Source organism: Nerophis lumbriciformis, linkage group LG09 (genome assembly GCF_033978685.3).
Source record: "Nerophis lumbriciformis linkage group LG09, RoL_Nlum_v2.1, whole genome shotgun sequence".
In the NCBI taxonomy this organism is placed as follows: Eukaryota; Metazoa; Chordata; class Actinopteri; order Syngnathiformes; family Syngnathidae; genus Nerophis; species Nerophis lumbriciformis.
The window spans coordinates 39,702,501-39,723,544 of NC_084556.2; the positions used below are offsets into that span (position 1 = coordinate 39,702,501).

Genomic DNA, 21,044 nt, shown 5'->3' on the forward strand with positions numbered 1-21,044 from the left:
TGGATTTTTCGGCTTTTGACTCGCTCGACCGCTCATAAAAGCAATGGGACTGTCTGTGAATGTTGCTTGTAGTTACAACTCCGGTGCAGTAGGTGGCGGTAACTCCGCCAATAGCACTTAATTCACCTGGTGGGCCAGAAGAAGAAGAAGAAGAAGAAGAGGGACGGACGGACGGACGAAACGGGATCAAAATACGAGGGTAATATAGGTTCTAGGTAGATATGTTATAGCTGCATCGCTCGCGGCTCGTCATATATTTAACGTTAATCTGCTGCTTCATTAACACCGCCGCTGTTTGACTCGTGGGCCGGGGCAGACGCACGTAGTAACAGTCAACTGTTACCCTACCGACGAGCTAACATGTCCAGGTTATAACCCTGTTGTCAATAAACACACATGGACTGAAGCTAAATTGTCCACTGTCCACTGCAGCATGTGAATGCAATGAAAAGAATAACATCTGAGCCAACCAGCTGTTAAAATGTTGTCCAGGTTAATGTTTTGGCCATTAAAAGCCCTTCATTTCAAGATTTCAACTGTGATCGGGCTTTAAACAGGTGGCTGACCTGTTCAGATGAGTGTAACTGCTACTGGTCAAATAATGTGAAATAGCATTTAATTTTACATGTATGCAATGCCATTTAAATGTAATTATAGATAATAATAATAATAATAATAATAAATACTGTGTAGTGTTGTAAATAGTCAACGGGAAGAATTTTAGTAAGATATAAGCCATGAGCACTACACAGCCAGAAAAAACCTAGGCAGGACAAGTAAAAATATTGGGGCAAGTAGATTTGAGAAGTCGGGCAAGTAGAAAAAAACCTTAACGTTGAACCCTGCATGTGTTGAGCTGCTGCCGCTTAAGGTTAGACAGCACTGTACATAGAGCGCTTCTGCTCGTTAGTAATAAATTCTAACGTTGGATGTTCACTCCTTCACACAGATGAGTATAGAAAAATATTTCAACGGCCGAAAAGGGCTTGACTTGGAGAGGAGGTAGGCCTACAGTCCGGACCACAGGTGCGACCTGTTTAGCAGCAGGAGGAGGAGGAGGAGGAGGAGGAGGAGGAGGTTGACTGACTGTGGCAGGACACCTCTGCCTCTGTTTCACTTCATGTTGCTGGTAAATAATATGGTTGTAGTAGTAGGCTAAAGTTAAATTATTTAGTATTCACTAATTAAAGGGGCAGAGCTTTAAGAGACATTTTAGCTTTTATATTTTATAAGATATATTTTTTGTAAGAACCACAATTAATAAATATATTTCAGTGAATCACTAATTGTTCAAATCTGTATATAAATATGTACATAAAATGTTGTAATTATATTCCAACTCCGCTTTCTTCTTGGTCATCGCCGCTGCCGCCGCCACCCCCCACCCCCCGACCACACCACCACAAATAGATGCCTGTCCTGTGGGAAACACTGGGTACTTATTTAATTTAGTTTTTGTAGTTATGAGTGACGCCCTCAAAAAAATCATAACATTTAAAAGCGAGCCTGAAGTGAATGCATTTAAAGTAAACATAATGTTAAGACCTTTCATGGTCGTATTTACTAGTTAAAACGAACGGAGCAGGCTCTCTAATTGGTTGCTTTTTTGCATCTGTTCCTGTCTCTGTGTCTATGCATTGTGCAATGGTATGTGCGCAACATGTATTATGTACAGTGATGGGCAGGAACAAACTACATGTAGAAAAGCTACGTAGCGTTTAACTACATTTCCCAGTAGCTTGCAGTAGCTTAGCTACTTTATGAACGAGTAGCTATTCCTATAGCTTAGCTATTTTTTAGACTCATGTAGCAAGGTAGCTTACATCAAAACTACGGAGAGAAAATGGACTGCAAATCCAGGCCCAAAAAAATACAGAGAAAATACAAAGACCTGGATGGATGAGAACCTCCATAGATACAGAGAAAATCCACGATAATTGGTTGGTGTTCGTATAATGGGTCACAATTGGTTACCGAAACATTACAAGATAAGGAGGGTCATCGAAACCAGAAAGCAAAATAATAACAGACACACATGTTGTCACATGACAACAAATGAGTAGGAGGCAAAGGGAGGCTTCAAGATGACAATTAAAAAAACAAAAAGAAACATACTTAATAATGGTAGAGAGATTCTATCCTGAAAATTCGATTTTTCCTTTGGAGATGAAGATGACATCCAGGAAACCCACAATAATGTGTTTCCTTAGCCATATTTAAACAAATGTATGCGTTTAGAGAAAACAATGCCCAAAAACGTAGTTTTTTGTAGTTTACTCTGGAAATCAAAATCATAACTGTTCTCTTCATCTAAGTTGTCCAACACAAATTTAGGAACACACAATACGGTGAGTTGACTTCATGAATAGTTTTACTGCACATAACCATTACTAACTGTTCCCAACTAACACACAAGTCATTGTTTTTTTTTCAAGTTATATATATATGCTGTTTTTTTTTTTGTTTTTTACTGTAGGTAAAGAAAATTATTAACATTAAAGCAGTGGGCCAAACAAAAAGGCTAACTAAAATACACACAGTGGGGTGTGAGGATCCCGAGAGGTAGTTGTAGCTTAATGCATGTCATACTGGGTTATTTATGTGTATATATATATATATATATATATATATATATATATATATATATATATATATATATATATATATATATATATATATACAGTGAGGTCCACAAGTATTTGCACACCATACAATTTTGCAAGTTCTCCCACTTAGAAATTAGGGAGAGATGTGAAATGTTCATTATAGATGTAATTCCACTGTTAAAGACATCATCTAAAAAGAAAAATCAGGAAATCACATTGTATGATTTTTTTAATGATTTATTTGTACGTTACTGGGGTTCATAAGTATTTGCACACATGAAAATCAGCAAGAATTCTGACTCTCAAAGAGCTGTCAATCTACCTTAAAAAAAAAAGTCCATCTTTACCCCACAACTAATCAACCACCCACCACCCCTTGAGCTCATTAAAGTCACCTGTGCAGCCCACAGTCAGTCAAGGTCCACTGCTACCATGGGCAAGACCAAAGAGCTGTCAAAAGAGGCCAGAGACAAAATTGTAGAGCTCCACAAAGCTGGAAAAGGCTATGGGACATTTGGGAAGAAGTTTGGTGAGAAACGATCAACTGTTGCAGCAATTGTTAAAACATGGAAGAGGCTAAACATGATTGCTAATCTATCTCGGACTGGGGCTCCATTTAAGATCTCTCCTTGTGGGGAATCACTCATGATAAGAAAAGTGAGGAACTACACGGCAGAAGCTGGTGAATGACCTGAAGAGAGCTGGGACCACTGTTTCCAAGGCTACTATCAGTAGAACACTACGGCGTAGTGCTTTAAAATCATGCATCGCACGGAAGTTTGCCAATGGCCATCTGGATGATCCAGGGGAGTCATGGGAGAAAGTCATGTGGTCAGATGAGATCAAAATAGAACTTTTTGGTATAAACTCCACTCGTCGGGTTTGGAGGAAAAAGAAGGATGAGTATCACCATCCCTACAGTGAAGCATGGGGGTGGAAGCATCATGCTTTGGGAATGCTTTTCAGCAAAGGGGACAGGACGACTGCACTGTATTGAGGAAAGGATGAACATGGCCATGTATTGAGAGATTTTGGCCAAAAACCCCCTTCCCTCAGTCAGAGCATTGAAGATGGGTCGTGGTTGGGTCTTCCAACATGAAGCACACAGCCAGGATAACCAAGGAGTGGCTCCATACCAAGCATAACAAGGTTCTGGAGTGGCCTAGCCAGTCTCCAGATCTAAATCTAATAGAAAATCTTTGGAGGGAGCTGAAACTTTGTGTTGCTCGGCGACAGCCCCAAAACCTGACAGATCTACAGAAGATTTGTGTGGAGGAGTGGGCCAAAATCCCTGTTGCCGTGTGTGCAAATCTGGTGAAGAACTATAGGAAACCTTTCACCTCTGTAATTGCATTCTGCACTAAATATTAACACTGATGTTCTCATTTGTGCAAATACTTATGAACCCCAGTAACATACAAATAAATCATAAAAAAAAATCATACAATGTGATTTCCGGATTTTTCTTTTTAGATGATGTCTCTAACAGTGGAAATACATCTATGATGAATATTTCACACCTCTCCCTAATTTCTAAGTTGGAGAACTTGCAAAATTGCATGGTGTGCAAATACTTATGGACCTCACTGTAATGTGTATATATATATATATATATATATATATATATATATATATATATATATATATATATATATATGTATATACCGTATTTTTCGGACTATAAGTCGCAGTTTTTTTCATAGTTTGGTCGGGGGTGCGACTTATACTCAGGAGCGACTTATGTGTGAAATTATTAACACATTACCGTAAAATATCAAATAATATTATTTAGCTCATTCACGTAAGAGACTAGACGTATAAGATTTCATCGGATTTAGCGATTAGGAGTGACAGATTGTTTGGTAAACGTATAGCATGTTCTATATGTTATAGTTATTTGAATGACTCTTACCATAATATGTTACGTTAACATACCAGGCACGTTCTCAGTTGGTTATTTATGCCTCACATAATGTACACTTATTCAGCCTGTTGTTCACTATTCTTTATTTATTTTAAATTGCCTTTCAAATGTCTATTCTTGGTGTTGGGTTTTATCAAATAAATTTCCCCCAAAAATGCGATTTATAGTCCAGTGTGACTTATATATGATTTGTTCCTTCTTTATTATGCATTTTCAGTCTGTGCGACTTATACTCCGGAGCGACTTATACTCCAAAAAATACGGTATATATATATATATATATATATATATATATATATATATATATATATATATATATATATATATATATATATATATAATTTACATTTATAATTTATATTTATATAATTTTGAAAAAATCAGGCTCAGATCCAAATAATTTTAATAATCTTCGTCCAATTTCAAATCTGCCCTTTATCTCAAAAATCCTTGAAAAAACGGTCTCATCCCAACTTCACTCCCACCTACAGTTAAATAACCTATATGAACAATTCCAGTCTGGTTTCCGCCCCACTGAAACAGCACTAGTAAAAATCACAAACAATCTCCTCCTGGCAGCTGATTCTGGTCTTCTCACTATCCTAATCCTTTTAGCTCTCACTGCAGCCTTTGACACCGTTTCACACACTGTCCTCCTCCTTAGATTGCACAGTATTGGCATCACAAGCACACCCCTTCACTGGTTTAGATCATATCTCTCCGACCGCACTCAGTTTGTTCAACTCCCTTCATTCAAATCCCCTCCGTCTCCCGTTTTCTCTGGTGTCCCCCAGGGCTCTGTTCTTGGTCCCCTGCTTGTTATCATTTACATTCTTCCCCTTGGCAATATTTTCCGAAAATTTAAAATACATTTTCACTGTTATGCGGATGACACCCAGCTCTACATCTCAACCATACCAACTGCCTCTCTTCCTCCTTCCTCCCTTACAGACTGCCTCAGTGAACTCAAGCAGTGGTTCTCATCCAATTTCCTTCAACTCAATAGTAATAAAACCGAAATCTTACTTGTCGGTACAAAAACCATTCTCGCCAAAACCAACAGCCTGTCCGTTACTCTCGGCAATTCCTCTGTCTCACCCTCCTCCCAAGTCAAGAGTCTGGGTGATCCTCGACAGCACACTCTTTCAAGCCCACATAAACAACATTACCCGGTCTGCTTATTTTCATCTACGAAACATTAATCGTCTTCGCCCATCCCTTACCCCTCATACTGCTGCCATACGAGTCCATAGCCTGGTCACCTCTCGCCTGGACTACTGCAACTCTCTCCTGTTTGGTCTCCCTCACTAGTCACTTCACAAACGTCAGCTTGTCCAGAACTCTGCAGCCCCGATAATCAACAGAACCCCTTCAATCCAGCACATCACCCCTGTTCTGCAGCAACTCCACTGGCTACCCATCAAACATTGTATCCACTTTAAAATAATTCTCCTCACTTTCAAAGCCATCCATAACCTCTCTCCGTCATATCTCTCTGACCTGATCCATGTCGCCACGCCCTCACGTTCCCTAAGATCCTCTTCATCCATCCATCTCACTGTCCCCTTATTTAAACTGTCCACCATGGGTTCCCCGAGCTTTCAGCTGCTCTGCCCCACATCTTTGGAACTCTTTACCATCAGACCTTCGTAACTTAGACTCAATATCCCTCTTCAAATCAAGACTCAAAACACACCTATTCCAGACTGCTTATTCATTGTAATCATCTTATCTTCTCTATCTTTGTTGTTGTTATTGTTTTTATCCAATTTGATTTTATTGTTTTGATTTTGTACGGTGTCCTTGAGTACCCAGAAAGGCGCCTTATAAATAAAATGTATTATTATTAATATATATATATATATATATATATATATATATATATATATATATATATATACACACACACATACACACACACACGTATACAGTATATATATAGGCTCCAGCACCCCCCGCGACCCCAAAAGGGACAAGCGGTAGAAAATGGATGGATGGATGGATGAATATATATATATTTATGTTTTTATTTTTTTTTCCTTAGGGAACTCTCCTGAAGGAATCAATAAAGTACTATCCATCTATCTATCTATTTTTTTTTTCCCGCACGCACACACTCTGCTACAATTTTTTGGGGATAGCTTCTCATGTAGCTTACCTACATTTAATCAAGAGTAACTTGTAGTTTCGGTTACTATTTTTCACGTAGCTTACCCATCACTGATGATGTATTGCTCTTTTTTTTGTTTTGTTTTTCGTTGGGTTTTACTTTGGTAGCTGTATGTAGAAACAGCACCACGTCTGAAGTGACAGCTGGTTGCATCAGCTCTGTGCTCCTTTAATGTATTTTATGTCCTTTGTGTTCTTTAATGTTCCCTCGTTTTCATACCAAGAGGACACCTCGAATGGTCGCCACAGTACTATGCTCTCTGGAGTCTTATCATTTTTCTTTGTTTCTTGCATTGACCAAGTGCACAGTCTACCAAGTACAACCCCTTGTGTGTTAAACATAGTTGGCCAACAAAGCTGATTCTGATTCAAGACTTTTTTCACCAGATTTTTTTAGCTTAAAAAAAGTCTATCTAATTCAATAAAGTATTGACAACTGATACTATCAATACTTGGTACTATTACTGTTGATACTTGTATCGATCCCGCCACTTCTGTTTACATTTAAGAGCTCTAGCTTAGCTGTTAGCATGCCTTATTGTATCTTGCTAAGGTATGTAGTGTAGCATGTTAAGCTATTCCTCGTCCTCAAGTGATACATTTCCTGTCAAAACTTAGGGTTTTTTGCCGCCATGGACGCAAGGATTAACGACTCGCACAGTGGGGGGGTACTAGCTGTTACATCTATCGCTAGAAGTATTTGCAGAACACAGAATGTGTCATCAACATGCATGATCACAATGTAACAATAATATTAAAAGCTATATCGTAGGCCACAGTTATATCACTTGTACCTTATATTGTCAGTATCTCACGAAGATTAGAGATACTCAACAGTTAATATTTAGACATGAAGTCAGGTGATGCATGTAACTCGCATCTGTATCCACAGCAATGCTCAATTAGTGCAGTCGTAACACAATAAAATGCGTCTTCACGCACCAATAATATTAATTTGATCACTAATCAGTCATGCAAGCAAGCATGTGACATCCATCCATCCATTTTCTACCGCTTGTCCCTTTCGGGGTCGCTGGAGCCTATCTCAGCTGCATTTGGGCGGAAGGCGGTGTACACCCTGGACAAGTCGCCACCTCATCGCAGGGCCAACACTGGTAGACAGACAACATGTGACATCAAAAAGCAAATACAAGAACATTTTTAATACAACCATTTGACACAAATCACATAGGGACTGTATTTATTCAATGTTTGATTGACTTGAAAATCCTTCCATCTCCAGGACATTGTGCTGTACACAATATTTACATTATACCTTTGCCCACAAGCACAAACATACTGGATGGGTGCTGAGGTTCCAAAGTCACGAATAAAGCAGCAACACAGTCTATTTTTCCCCAGTGTGACTGGAACCCGAGGACAGTTCATGGTACACATGTGACTGCACATCGTCATGCATTGAAAACATGTGCAATAAACTCTCACTAAGTAGAAATGAGTGTTTAAAATCAGAGTATTTGCACATTTTTCAAGTACAAATTTTAAAGGCTAAATAGCTTTTTAAGGCATCTAAATTAAAAGGTTAGAACTATACTTCAAAGGTAAAAAAAAGATAAAAGTTGACAAATTAAAACAGTTTTATGTAAGGCTGTAAGTTTTTACCAACTTTGAATGCCCACACTTCGTGAAAAACAGGGTGCATTACAGTTACAATAACTGTAGACATCCAAACTGATTAAAGAAACTCATGATTTAGGCCTGCTGTTGCAGTGTTTCCCACACAACGCTAATCAATTTCTGGTGGCTGGGGTGTGGCCAGGGGTGTGGTGGGAGCGTGGTCAGAGCGGTGTCAAAATGACATTATATAATTAGCTATGAGGCATGTATTTTTTTTTTAATACTAAAATAATGCTATACATATACCGTATTTTCCGTACTATAAGGCGCACCGGATTATAAGGCGCACCTTCAATGAATGGCCTATTTTAAAACTTTGTGCAAATATAAAGGCGCACCGCATTATAAGGCGCATAGAATAGACGCTACAGTAGAGGCTGGGGTTACGTTATGCATCCATTAGATGGAGCTGCGCTAAAGCGAATGTCAACAAAACAAATAGTGATTGTACTGACACTTCGACTTGCTGCTCTCTGTTCAACAACCCACTGTTCCAGTTTGTCCTCAAACTGTAGCCATCTCGCTTTGTTCCCTCGGAAACTCTGTTTAGTCTTCTTTACTTGGCGCAGGTCATCATGTTGCTTCCTCCACTTCCGCACCATTGATTCGTTAATGTTAAATTCTCTCGCTGCTGCTCTATTCCCGTGTTCTACTGCGTGACTGATCGCCTTGAGTTTAAACTCTGCGTCGTAAGCGTTTCTCTTAATAGGAGCCATTTTTGGGTCTTTACATAAAGTTTAGGTCTCGCAACTACGGTAGTCAGCCGCCGACTTCATTTTCCCCCGTAGAAGAAGAAGCGCTTCTTCTTCTACAGTAAGCAGCCGTAGAAGGGGGGAAATGAAGTCGGCGTAGTTATCGTAGTTGCGAGACCTGTTGTGGCTCAATATTGGTCCATATATAAGGCGCACCGGCTTATAAGGCGCACTGTCAGCTTTTGAGGAAATTGGAGGTTTTTAGGTGCGCCTTATAGTGCGGAAAAAACGGTAAAGACAAATCTGTGTTATTAGCAGTGTTGGGACTAACGCGTTACTTTGTAACGCGTTACTGTAACACCGTTAGTTTCGGCGGTAACTAGTAATCTGACGCGTTATTTTTTATATTCAGTAACTCAGTTAACGTTACTACATGATGCGTTACTGCGTTATTTTTTATGTAGTATCGGCTAGAAACAGAAACGCTGCGGTGTCGTCCTTCTGAATCTTCCTCTGTCACAAGCCGGAGAGAAGAAAAGAGGCGCGCTCTGTGTGTGTGTCTGGGTGTGGGTATGGGGAGGGGAGGCACACACATGATCCGCGGTTTGATATATGAAACAAAAAAAAAAGGTTGTTCGCACGTTCAGTCCACACACAGCGTGGTCATGGCGAGCGGAGTAACGGAGGAGCTTGAATGCACCGCGCCATTTAATCGGTGTGTTTATAGGTGCAGACTCGGTTGTGCAAAACGAGGCTTTTAAACACATGCTGAACGTACTTGAGCCACGTTACGACATCCCGTCGCGCACCCACTTCAGCGATAAGATTGTGCCAGATTTTTATTTAGCAGGAGAAGAAAAAAGTTGTGGATGAACGGCGTGGCGCAATGGAAGAATGGCCGTGCGCGACCCGAGGGTCCCTGGTTCAATCCCCACCTAGTACCAACCTTGTCATGTCCGTTGTGTCCTGAGCAAGACACTTCACCCTTGCTCCTGATGGGTGTTGGTTAGCGCCTTGCATGGCAGCTCCCTCCATCAGTGTGTGAATGTGTGTGTGAATGGGTAAATGTGGAAGTAGTGTCAAAGCGCTTTGAGTACCTTGAAGGTAGAAAAGCGCTATACAAGTACAACCCATTTATCATTTATCATTTAACTATCCCGAGCATCACCTGTTGCGCTCATGACAGACTGGTGGACGTCCAGGGGAACTATATGACGATAAGCGCTCACTTCATCACAGCAGACTGGCAGATGAGAAGACACGCCCCCTCTACGAGAGTCACCTTGCGCAGGTACTGGCACAAGCAGTGGAGGAATGGAAGATAAAGATATCCCAGTCACACGTGATAATGCCAAAAATCAAATATATGCAGTGAATGAAGCAGGACTGGGACCACAGATAGGGTGCTTTGCACATGTAGTGAATTTGGCATCACATCTCATTCAATAGGATGGAGCGCCTCCTTGGGAGGATCAGGAAGGAGGTTTCCTGCTTCCACCCAAGCACAACAGCTGCTCATGTGCTTAAGACAAAGCAAGAAATGCCAAAGCTGCCTACTCATAAACTCATACATGATGTCCCAACAAGGTGGAACTCCACTTATGAACTGGTGGAGCAGCAGGCAGCTATATACTCTGCATTGACCCACAACACCCTGAAAACAAATGTCAAAGACATCATCACCCTGTCTGATGATGATGTGAGAGTGGCAGTTGAGGTCCTCCAGGTGCTTAACCCCCTCAAAACTGTTACATCTCTACTGAGCACTGAAACCTCACCATCTGTGTCAATGATCCTGCCACTGAAAACAAGGATTCTACAATCCATGGCTCCAAGTGTGGAAGACAGCAGCATCATTCCAGATGTCAGGCTTTATTTCACTATCTATGTTTCAAGGAAGATGATGTGCCTTCTTATGTTGCACTTTAAGTTTTTTTTTTTATATTAATGGTCATTGGTCCAAGTTTAAAGAAAGATGTCTTTTTATGTTGCACTGTTTTTCATTAATTATGTTAAAAGGAAAATAAAAATGCATGTCATGTTGATCAACAGATTGTATTATTCTCCAGTGCAATAACAGTACTGAAATGAAGGCTAAAAGGGCATTAATAGGAGCTTTTAAAAAAAAAGAAGAGAAAAATAAGTAACTAAATAGTTACTTTTCACAATAACGCATTACTTTTTGGTGTAAGCAACTGAGTTAGTAACTGAGTTACTTTTGAAATAAAGTAACTAGTAACTTTAACTAGTTACTGGTATTCAGTAATTAACCCAACACTGGTTATTAGTTATCAGCATATCTTTTTCTTATTGTATTGTTTTGCTGTGTTTTTCAGTCGTTGCTGCTTATTTTATTACCGTAATTTTCTTACACAGGGTCGCATCGAATTACAAGGTGCACTGCCAAAGAGCGGGTCTATTCAGGTCTGTTTTCATGCAAAAGGCGCACCAGCATTAAAGGCACATTTTTTCTACATTTAAAACAGTTCTTTGTGGTCAACATAACATGTAATGTATGTTCTTAAAGCGGTAGAAAATGGATGGATGGATGGTCAAAATGTTCCATAGATTATGTTTTATAGACCATCTTCAAGCCGCTTTCTGACCGCCTCTTTAGGATGCGCAGTTTTGTGGGCGGTCTTACTTACGTGGCTCCACTTCTACAGCATCTTATCCCCGTCACCTTTGTTGTACGAGCTGTTTTTAGTGCTTCACTAGCAAGTCTACTGACAGATATAAATTACTACTTTATTTTAGAAATGGCAACAGCGGAGGATGAATGCCCAACAACAAAGAGATAGAGAAAAAGAAGGAGATTATTGACTACATTGTTGGACTAGAATGGTGGACTCACGCAAAGCACTTTGGGCAAACCTTTAACACACATAGATAATCCGCTGACGTCATCCTGCAATCCACACGTATCTCTTATGTGTGACTGTCATCTACTGGCCACACTTATCATAACCATGTACCAAATAAAATTGCTTCAAGGTCCGTAAGCACAACAAAATTAATATATACATTAGGCACACCTGGTTTATAAGGCGCAGTGTCGATTTTTGAGAAAATGGAAGGATTTTAAGTGCGCCTGATAGTCCGAAAATACGGTACTACAGCAAAACACAGGCTGCACTGTGTACACCCCTGGTTACTTTACATTAGGGATGCACGATAATAGGGCTGGGCGATATACCGAGTTTGTAAGATATATCGATATATTTTTGAACAAGATATGAAATAAGAAAATATCTTAATATGGATATTATTTATTTCACGTTAAAATGACCAAACTCCGCTTATTTGTTGTGATCCTTGATTCTCCCCCGCTTCCCACTCCCTCTCAACACTCCATGGCCTCCCCTTCTAAGACGTCCTTGCCCTCTACACCCCACTGCACTGACCCACAGCAACAACACAAAAGTAAATATGGAGTCTGACTGTGCCACCAGCGACATGTGTGGTTACAGTGTCCGCCCTGAGATCGGTAGGTTGTGAGTTCAAACCCTAGGCGAGTCATACTAAAGACTATGAAAATGGGACTCATTACCTCCCTGCTTGACACTCAGCGTAAGAGTTGGAATTGGGGGTTAAATCACCAAAAATGATTCCCGGGCGCGGCCACCGCTGCTGCCCACTGCCCCCCTCTCCTCCCAGGGGTTGATCAAGGGTGATGAGTCCAAATGCAGAGAATATTTTCGCCACACCTAGTGTGTGTGTGTGACAATCATTGGTACTTTAACTTCAACTTTAATGTGTGACAGTGACCAACTAGTAAGTAAAACGCCAACTTCTGCATATCTGCCAACAACTACAGGTTTTCCCGTAATGAGTACGGTTTTTGATCATCTATTCCGGTTTACGGCTGCAGTGGTAAATACTACGGTTTTCCAGTAAAAAATAATTAACTTAAAATCGAAGCTACGTAGCTTAATTACATTTGCCAGTAGCTTCGCTACTTTTTAAACAAGTAGCGATTTCCGTAGCGTAGCTATGTTTAGACCCAAAAGAAGAGAGAGAGAGAAGAGAAAGAGAGAACTGGACTAATGCAACTTCATGGGCAGGGGACAAAATATACAGGAAAAATCAATGATTGGTTGGTTTGCGTATAAGAAAATATGTGATTGGTTGGTTGGTGTACTTTGATGAGTCATGATTGGTAAAGATTAGGGCAAAACATTACGGACAGGCCAATCAGAGGCAAGATAGGGCGGGTCATCAAACCAGGAAGGGAAATCACAGCAGACTGGAGAGTTGGAGAAGAGAAGAGGGAATATTCAAGCAGGCAATTTAAGCTTAAAAAAAATAAACTAGTGGAAGATGGCGGAGGGATTCTCTTCCTTAGATTTTTCTTTTAGCGATGTAGACGACGCCCATGAAACCCACAATGTGTCTACTTGGCCACATTTGGACAAATGTATGCGTCTGGATGAAACAATGCCAAACACATTCATTTTAGTTGTTTACCATGTAAACCCAAATCAAAACTGCCCTCGACATGGAAGACGTGGAATACACATGATTGTGGCAGACATGTGATGACTTTTGCTACAGTATAGCCTGTCTAAATATTACTTTTCATTTTCATTGGTGTTTTAAAACAAGACAGTAGCTGACATTTTGTCCATTATTTCTACTCTTTATATTTTGACATTGAATAGTTGAATCATTTTGAAACAACATGAATGCAAAGTATTTGTTATTTCATGCTATGAATCACAAATGGCTATTCAGATAAAGGAAGTTAGCTAATAGAATAAACATTGTTTGTACTCTATGATTTTGGCAGTTTTTTGTAGGTGTCAAAAGTAGCCTCTGATTATGACAAATGTGAAAATTTTAGCCACAATCTAACCGGTCTGAATGCTGAAATTAATGTTGCTTCATGGGGCTGAACACCCACCACGACTTTGTTGTGTGGCGGGGGTTTGGATTTAAGCCACTGGACGAAAAGCAGGAGAATGTGTTTTGTAGGGAGTGTCAGAAACCTGTGGCTACAAAAAGTTTGAGCACAATGAACCTATTCCACCACCTTCAACAGCGACACCCAATACAGTACGAAGAGTGTATAAAACTTTGTGGCACGTGCAATCCACGTCCCCAGCACTAAAACAATGTAAACTGCAAGCTTTGGTATCACGCTTATTAGTGCCTTATGAGAAAACCAGCAAAAGTGGGAACAGATAACCAGAGCGATCGCATATCACATGGCTAAAGATCTAGTCCCCATTTCCACTGTCGAACGCGACTGGTTTGTTCGCCTCATCAAAGTCCTCGATCCCGAGTACCAGTTGACAAGTCGGGCATATTTCGCACGAGAAATGCTGCCAAAAATGTACGCCGAAGTGAGGAAGATCATAACTGCACAATTAAGTAAAGTCATTTACTTCACGCTGACTGTGGTCTAGTAGGACCACAGAACTGTACATGTGTGTGACAGTCCATTACATCGTCAACTGGGAATTAAAAAGTGCCTGCATGCAAATTTATTTTGTATCTGAGTTTGATACATTTTGTATTATTTGCACAGCTATGTTATTTATTTTATGTAGAAAGAATATTTTTCTGTTATATGTATACATTCTTTGTTTTTCTATTTTATTTATGTTATGTAATTATGTGCTACTTATACAGTTTATTTTCTGTGCTGTTAATACCCATCTTGACTAACTGGGTTAATAAAAGTGCCACCGACTGAATATCTTTATATGTATATTTTCACCGGAAAATATATCGAGATACATATCGAATATCGAGTTTAAGTAAAAATATATCGAGAAATACTTTTTCATCCATATCGCCCAGCCCTACACGATAATGGAAATTTGAACCATTACCAATAACCAATCATTTCCAGACCTTTACAACAGATATTACCAGGTATGTATAAATATTTACACAATATTTTGTGGGAAGAAATATATTTAATTTAAACACACCCACCCAAGAGATCTGGTTTTCAATAGCATAATCCAGGGCTGTTTATGCTGGTGTTATGTCGGACTTTTCAAAAACAAAACACGATCAGATTCAGGTGTTACCATGGGATTTAGGATGCTTATTTGGAGCCGAACTATTTGAGAAATCGTATAGCATGGACACGTATTGATTGTAGTAACGCTTCTGCACTCTGACAATATCAACAGATCAGTCATACTGGAAATACTCAAAAATTGAAAAGAGATGTGCTGTTTATCTTTCACAATCCTATGTTTGGCTTTTTTATGCATTCAAAATCGTAATTAAATAGCTAACAATTGAGTCAACAGATCAAGGGTCCTCTATTGCGCTCATTATAACCTTCAAAAAACCTCCAGAAACCTCCAACAATACTCAATTTATATGTTGTGACTGAAAAATTAACCAAATATGAGTGATTTAAAAGCGCCAACGCAGACTATTTTAGCGGCGCATTAATAGCAGTGACCTAATGCTAGCTTACGCTGCTATTGTTGACAAACTAAGCCGGCAGCTGCTTCTGCTTCGTCTCAAACTAGCTAAATGTATAATTCTAGATTATAGGTCATGCATCTCTCACCTGGTAGTTGACAAATGTGGCCACTGACGGAAAGGCTGGTCGACTTTGACATCCCCCGAGATGACGCAAGAGACACAAAAAGATGCTAGTTGCGGTTCATGAGGATTGCGATTGATTTTTCATCTAAACGGAATTAGGTGAGCGTCCTGTCGGTCAGCATCCCAGCGAGAGTGGAAAGTGTTTGTTTTATTATTGTTTATTATGATTAGTTTGTTTGTTTAGCACCTAACAATGTTGCTGATGCTTTAGTGCTACAATAAAGCTGCATCCGTTTAGCACTCAGCTTCTAAAACTTACAGTATTGCACATTCTCTTTGTGATCAGGCTCAAAAATATAAGGTTCTGGATCATACCTTTTCCCAAAGTAATCGTTGTTGGCTCTCACAAAGTCTGCTTGATTAGCATTGTTGTTGACGGGGAAGAGATCTTTGGTTTCTCACGTTTTTTTACAGACCACGCTTCCTCATGAACTCTCAAAATGGTTTGGGAATCTCTGTGCGATTGATACTCTTTTGATCATATGTCTTTATTCGCTAACTTTGGAAGACCTTTGGTGTCATAAATAAATATATAGTCGAGGTCAAAAGTTTACATACACTTGTGAAGGACGCAATGTTATGGCTTTCTTGAGTTTCCAATAATTTCTAAAACTCTTATTTTTTTGTGATAGAGTGATTGGAGCACATACTTGTTTGTCACAAAAAATATTCATGAAGTTTGGTTCTTTTATGCATTTATTATGGGTCTACTGAAAGTGTGACCAAATCTGTTGGGTCAAAGGTATACATACAGCAATGTTAATATTTGGTTACATGGCCCTTGGCAAGTTTCATTGCAATAAGGAGCTTTCGATAGCCAACCTAAAATCATCAGCCCGGAGGTTGGGTCTTGGGCGCAGTTGGGTGTTCCAAAAGGACAATGACCCCAAACACACATCAAAAGTGGTAAAGGAATGGCTAAATCAGGCTAGAATTAAGGTTTTAGAATGGCCTTCCCAAAGTCTTGACTTAAACCCCATTGAGAACATGTGGACAATGCTGAAGAAACAAGTCCATGTCAGAAAACCAACAAATTTAGCTGAACTGCACCAATTTTGTCAAGAGGATTGGTCAAAAATTCAACCAGAAGCTTGTGGATTAGGGGTGTAACGGTACACAAAAATTAACACTATAATAATTCTGCCCACTTTAATCAACATTAAACTGCCTCAAGTTGTTGCTCAGATTAAATAAAATGACGAAACGTTTCTTCTACATATAAAAAGTGCAACATTAAACAGTTTCAAGTCAACTCATCATGCTTAATTTATTACAGCATTTGGGAAGCCTGTAGTTGATTTTTATTATGTAAATGTTATATTTTATCAACATGTGATAGCAGGGACCCTGCAATTCAAAACTAGGCTGCTCCATTACTAATGATTAATGTAACTATAGCTGAAAAAAATGGTACAATAGCAATAGAAGAGACTATTTATCCCTGAACACCATGGAGTTGCGCTTAATGATGCAGTTACATTATTATATCAACTATCAGAGACAGAAACTCTTTATTTAACTTAATGTCCTGCTTTAACACAGCTCAATCAACACAAAAAAAGGTAAAGTGAAATAACAGACAGACAGGGCTTTGCTGTCCGTAACACACACACACACACACACTGCAAAATGAGTTAACATTACGCTAAAAGCGAATTAGCCTTCACCTCAAGCCAGGACTGCGAGCGAGCTGAGCTGCCGTTTAGGTTTCTAGAACGTCAACGGGCTCATAGTGATGTTACTAGTAGTTGACTGGGAGGTGTTTATTGTAATTTGGGGAGAGTCCCCTGCCTGATGCTTACCTGCTAAACGCTAAGCACTGACTACATGCGCTCTGAATGCGCACTGCTGATTGGCTGTTACCGCTCTGTTTGTAACCAATCAGATGGTTGTGTGGGTGGGACAATGCTGGGTGCTGTGTAGAGGACTGACAGAGACAGAGGCAGAAGGAAGCGAAGGCGGCTTCTTAATATGTTCATGTGGAAACTCGTTCGGTACACCCCGAACCAAACCGAAACGGTTCAATACAAATATACGTACCGTTACACCCCTATTGTGGATGGCTACCAAAAGTGCCTTATTGCAGTGAAACTTGCCAAGGGACATGTTACCTAATATTAACATTGCTGTATGTATACTTTTGAACCAGCAGATTTGGTCACATTTTCAGTAGACACATAATAAATTTAAAAAAGAACCAAACTTCGTGAATGTTTTTTGTGACAAACAAGTATGTGCTCCAATCACTCTATCACAAAAAAAAATAAGAGTTGTGTATGTCAACTTTTGAACACGACTGTATATGACAATAGCTTCAATATAAAGGCAACTTGTTTTTTCACTCTACTGGTACTTTAAATTATTTGTAAAAAGATGTGATCTTACATCCGTGCCACTTTGAAACAATTGAATAAAAAGTAGTTAATTTAAAAGTACAAGGGTTCAGTTTTTTTTTTATTGTGGTATCGAATAAGCATCGGGAATCGTGGAAATCCATTGGCATCGACTACTGACATTCTTATATCGTGACAATGAATGAAAAAATGAACGATCTGCTGATTTTACACACGTCGTGTCTTATGATAGGTTATTAATACGGCGTATGCACAATAACAATAGTGGCGTTGTTTTTACATAAAATAATACCTAATAGGCAAACTATTATCCCAGTCGTAACATATGCCACTGTTTCCCCTCAGGTGACATGTCCCTTGGGAACTTTGGAAGTCTTTTGGTGTCATAAATAAATATGACAATAGCTTCAATATAGCGGAAACTTGTTTTGGAGTTCAAACCCTGGCCGAGTCTTACCAAAGACTGTAAAAATGGGACCCATTATCCCACTGCTTGGCACTCAGCATCAAGGGTCGTAATTGGGGGTTGAATCACCAAAAATGATTCCCGGGCGCGGCCACCGCTGCTGCTCACTGCTCCCCTCACCTCCCAGGTGATCAAGGGTAATTTGTGCCACACCTAGTGTGTGTGTGACAATCATTGGTACTTTAACTTTTTCACTCTACTGATACTTTAAATGATTTGTAAAACAGATGTTGAAGCACAGTGATCTTAAATACTTGCCACTTTGAAACAATTTAATAAAAAGTAGTGAATTTAAAAGTACAAAGGTTCAGTTTTGTTTTTTTATCGTGGTATCGAATAAGTATCGATAATCGTGAAAATTGTATCGTATCGACTACTGACATTCTTATATCGTGACAACCCCAGTGTAAATGAATGAAAAATGAACGATTTTACACACATGTCGTGTTGTGTCATAGGTTATCAATACGGCAGATGCACAATAACAATAGTTCTGTTGTTTTTACATAAAATAATACCTAATAGGCAAACTATCATCCCAGTCGTAACATATACAAGCTGCATTATATTTATACATGCTTCCCACACAAGGGTGAGGACAATTCCCACTTAATAAAAAACAGAGCGGGGAAGCAGGTCGACGTGTCTAATATTACTATTAAATCAATGAAATTGTTTACGCCACGGATCACGTGACTGGCTTCCTCGTTAACTCTCAAAATGGTTTGAGAATCTCCGTGAGATACTTTTTTGATCATATCTCTTTATTCGCTAACTTTGGAAGTCTTTTAGTGTCATAAATAAATATGACAATAGCTTCAATATAGAGGCAACTTGTTTTTGAGTACAAACCCCGGTCGAGTCTTACCAAAGACTGCAAAAATGGGACCCATTACCCCCCTGCTTGGCACTCAGCATCAAGGGTCGTACTTGGGGGTTAAATCACCAAAAATGATTCCAGGGCGCGGCCACCGCTGCTGCTCACTGCTCCCCTCACCTCTCAGGGGGTGTCCAAGGGTAATTGTGTGTGACAATCATTGGTACTTTAACTTTTTCACTCTACTGATACTTTAAATGATTTGTAAAAAATATGTTGAAGCACAGTGATCTTAAATACTTGCCACTTTGAAACAATTGAATAAAAACTAATGAATTTAAAAGTACAAGGGTTCAGTTTGTTTTTTGTATCGAATAAGTATCGATAATCGTGAAAATCGTATCGACCACTGACATTCTTATATGTGACAACCCCAGTGTAAATGAATGAAAAATGAACGATTTTACACACACGTCGTGTCGTGTGATAGGTTATCAATACGGCAGATGCACAATAACAATAGTTCCGTTGTTTTTACATAAAATAACACCTAATAGGCAAACTATTATCCCAGTCGTAACATATGCCACCGTTTCCCCTCAGGTGACATGTCACTTGGGAACACAAAGTTTACAAGCTGCATTATATTTATACATGCTTCCCTCACAAGGGTGACGACAGTTCACACTTATTAAAAAACTAATATTACTATTAAATCAATGTATTTGTTTACAAGTGCTTAATTAAAGTGTCCTGTGTGTCAGACGAGCTAAATAGCTAGCAAGCTATAGCTCGCTAGGCTGACAGGCCCGCTTGCAGGAAGTGACACGCTGTAAAACTGCTGCGACGCACACATTTGCAACATTTTACACCACTTCCATGTTTTCGTGCCATGTTTAAACGCCGTGTGCTTTACCTGTTGGGATGTGAGCTCGACGTGCAAGGCTCGGGAGGAGGAAGCTCCAGAGTTGGTGACACAGGCGGCGGGGACGGCGAGAACCCGACCGCTGATGGAGCTCATCCTCCTGTCGGCATCTAAACAGGCTCGCCCGCGATCAAGTAAACATCCTCAACGGCCACGGATTCGTGACGCGGAGCTTTTTGAACGTGCGAGTAGAAAAGAAATCCAACAATGCTGAGTTTGCAGGAAGGCGCGACGGCAGCTGTCTGCTGACCGCACGTAAACAAAAGTGAAGGCTATTTCCCTACACTTGTCTCCGGTTTAGCGCTGTGACGCATACCTGCTGATTGGCTGAAATCTAAGTCCATCTCACACAGGCGGGGCTAACATCGCAAATACAGTAAGACTATTGGTCAAATGTGTTGCCAATCATCTTTAGTGGGCGGTCCTACGTTTAAATATGTCAAAGCAGCATAATATGAGGAAGTGGTGCTCGAACGGCGTGACTACACTGCAGGGCCAAAGCTTTGTCACTTTACTGGATCAATTGATACTTACATTAAAATATATGTCATTTATTAAGTATATATATATATATATTTTCCAAAGCAGCAACGGTCCTCAAACAATAAATGTATTTAGTATTTACACCTGTATCCATGTATTAACTAGATCAGGGGGTCAGCAAACCAAAATGTTGAAAGAGCCATATTGGACCACAAATTAAAAAAAAAAAATTCAAAGACTTATATAAGTGTTATAATGATGGCAACACATGATATAAGTGGCCAATTAGCTATATTAGCCTACTATCAAAATGACTTTAAAAGTATTGTGTAAATGTTATAATGAAGACAACACATGATGTAAGTGTCTATATTAGCCTACTATCAAAATGACT

The 21,044-nt window shown here is 39.6% G+C and overlaps 1 protein-coding gene across 2 annotated transcripts in view; it reads right to left on the minus strand.

Annotated features, from left to right (window-relative positions):
* uvrag (UV radiation resistance associated gene) overlaps positions 1-20,457 on the minus strand; it is a 191,109-nt gene extending 170,652 nt beyond the window's left edge. For both annotated transcript variants that reach the window (XM_061961810.2, XM_061961809.2), the window contains exon 1: positions 20,159-20,457. In XM_061961810.2, coding sequence (XP_061817794.1) covers positions 20,159-20,263 — 105 coding nt within the window. In that variant the 5' untranslated portion in view covers positions 20,264-20,457. The remainder of the gene's footprint in view (positions 1-20,158) is intronic.
* Positions 20,458-21,044: the final 587 nt, after the last annotated feature.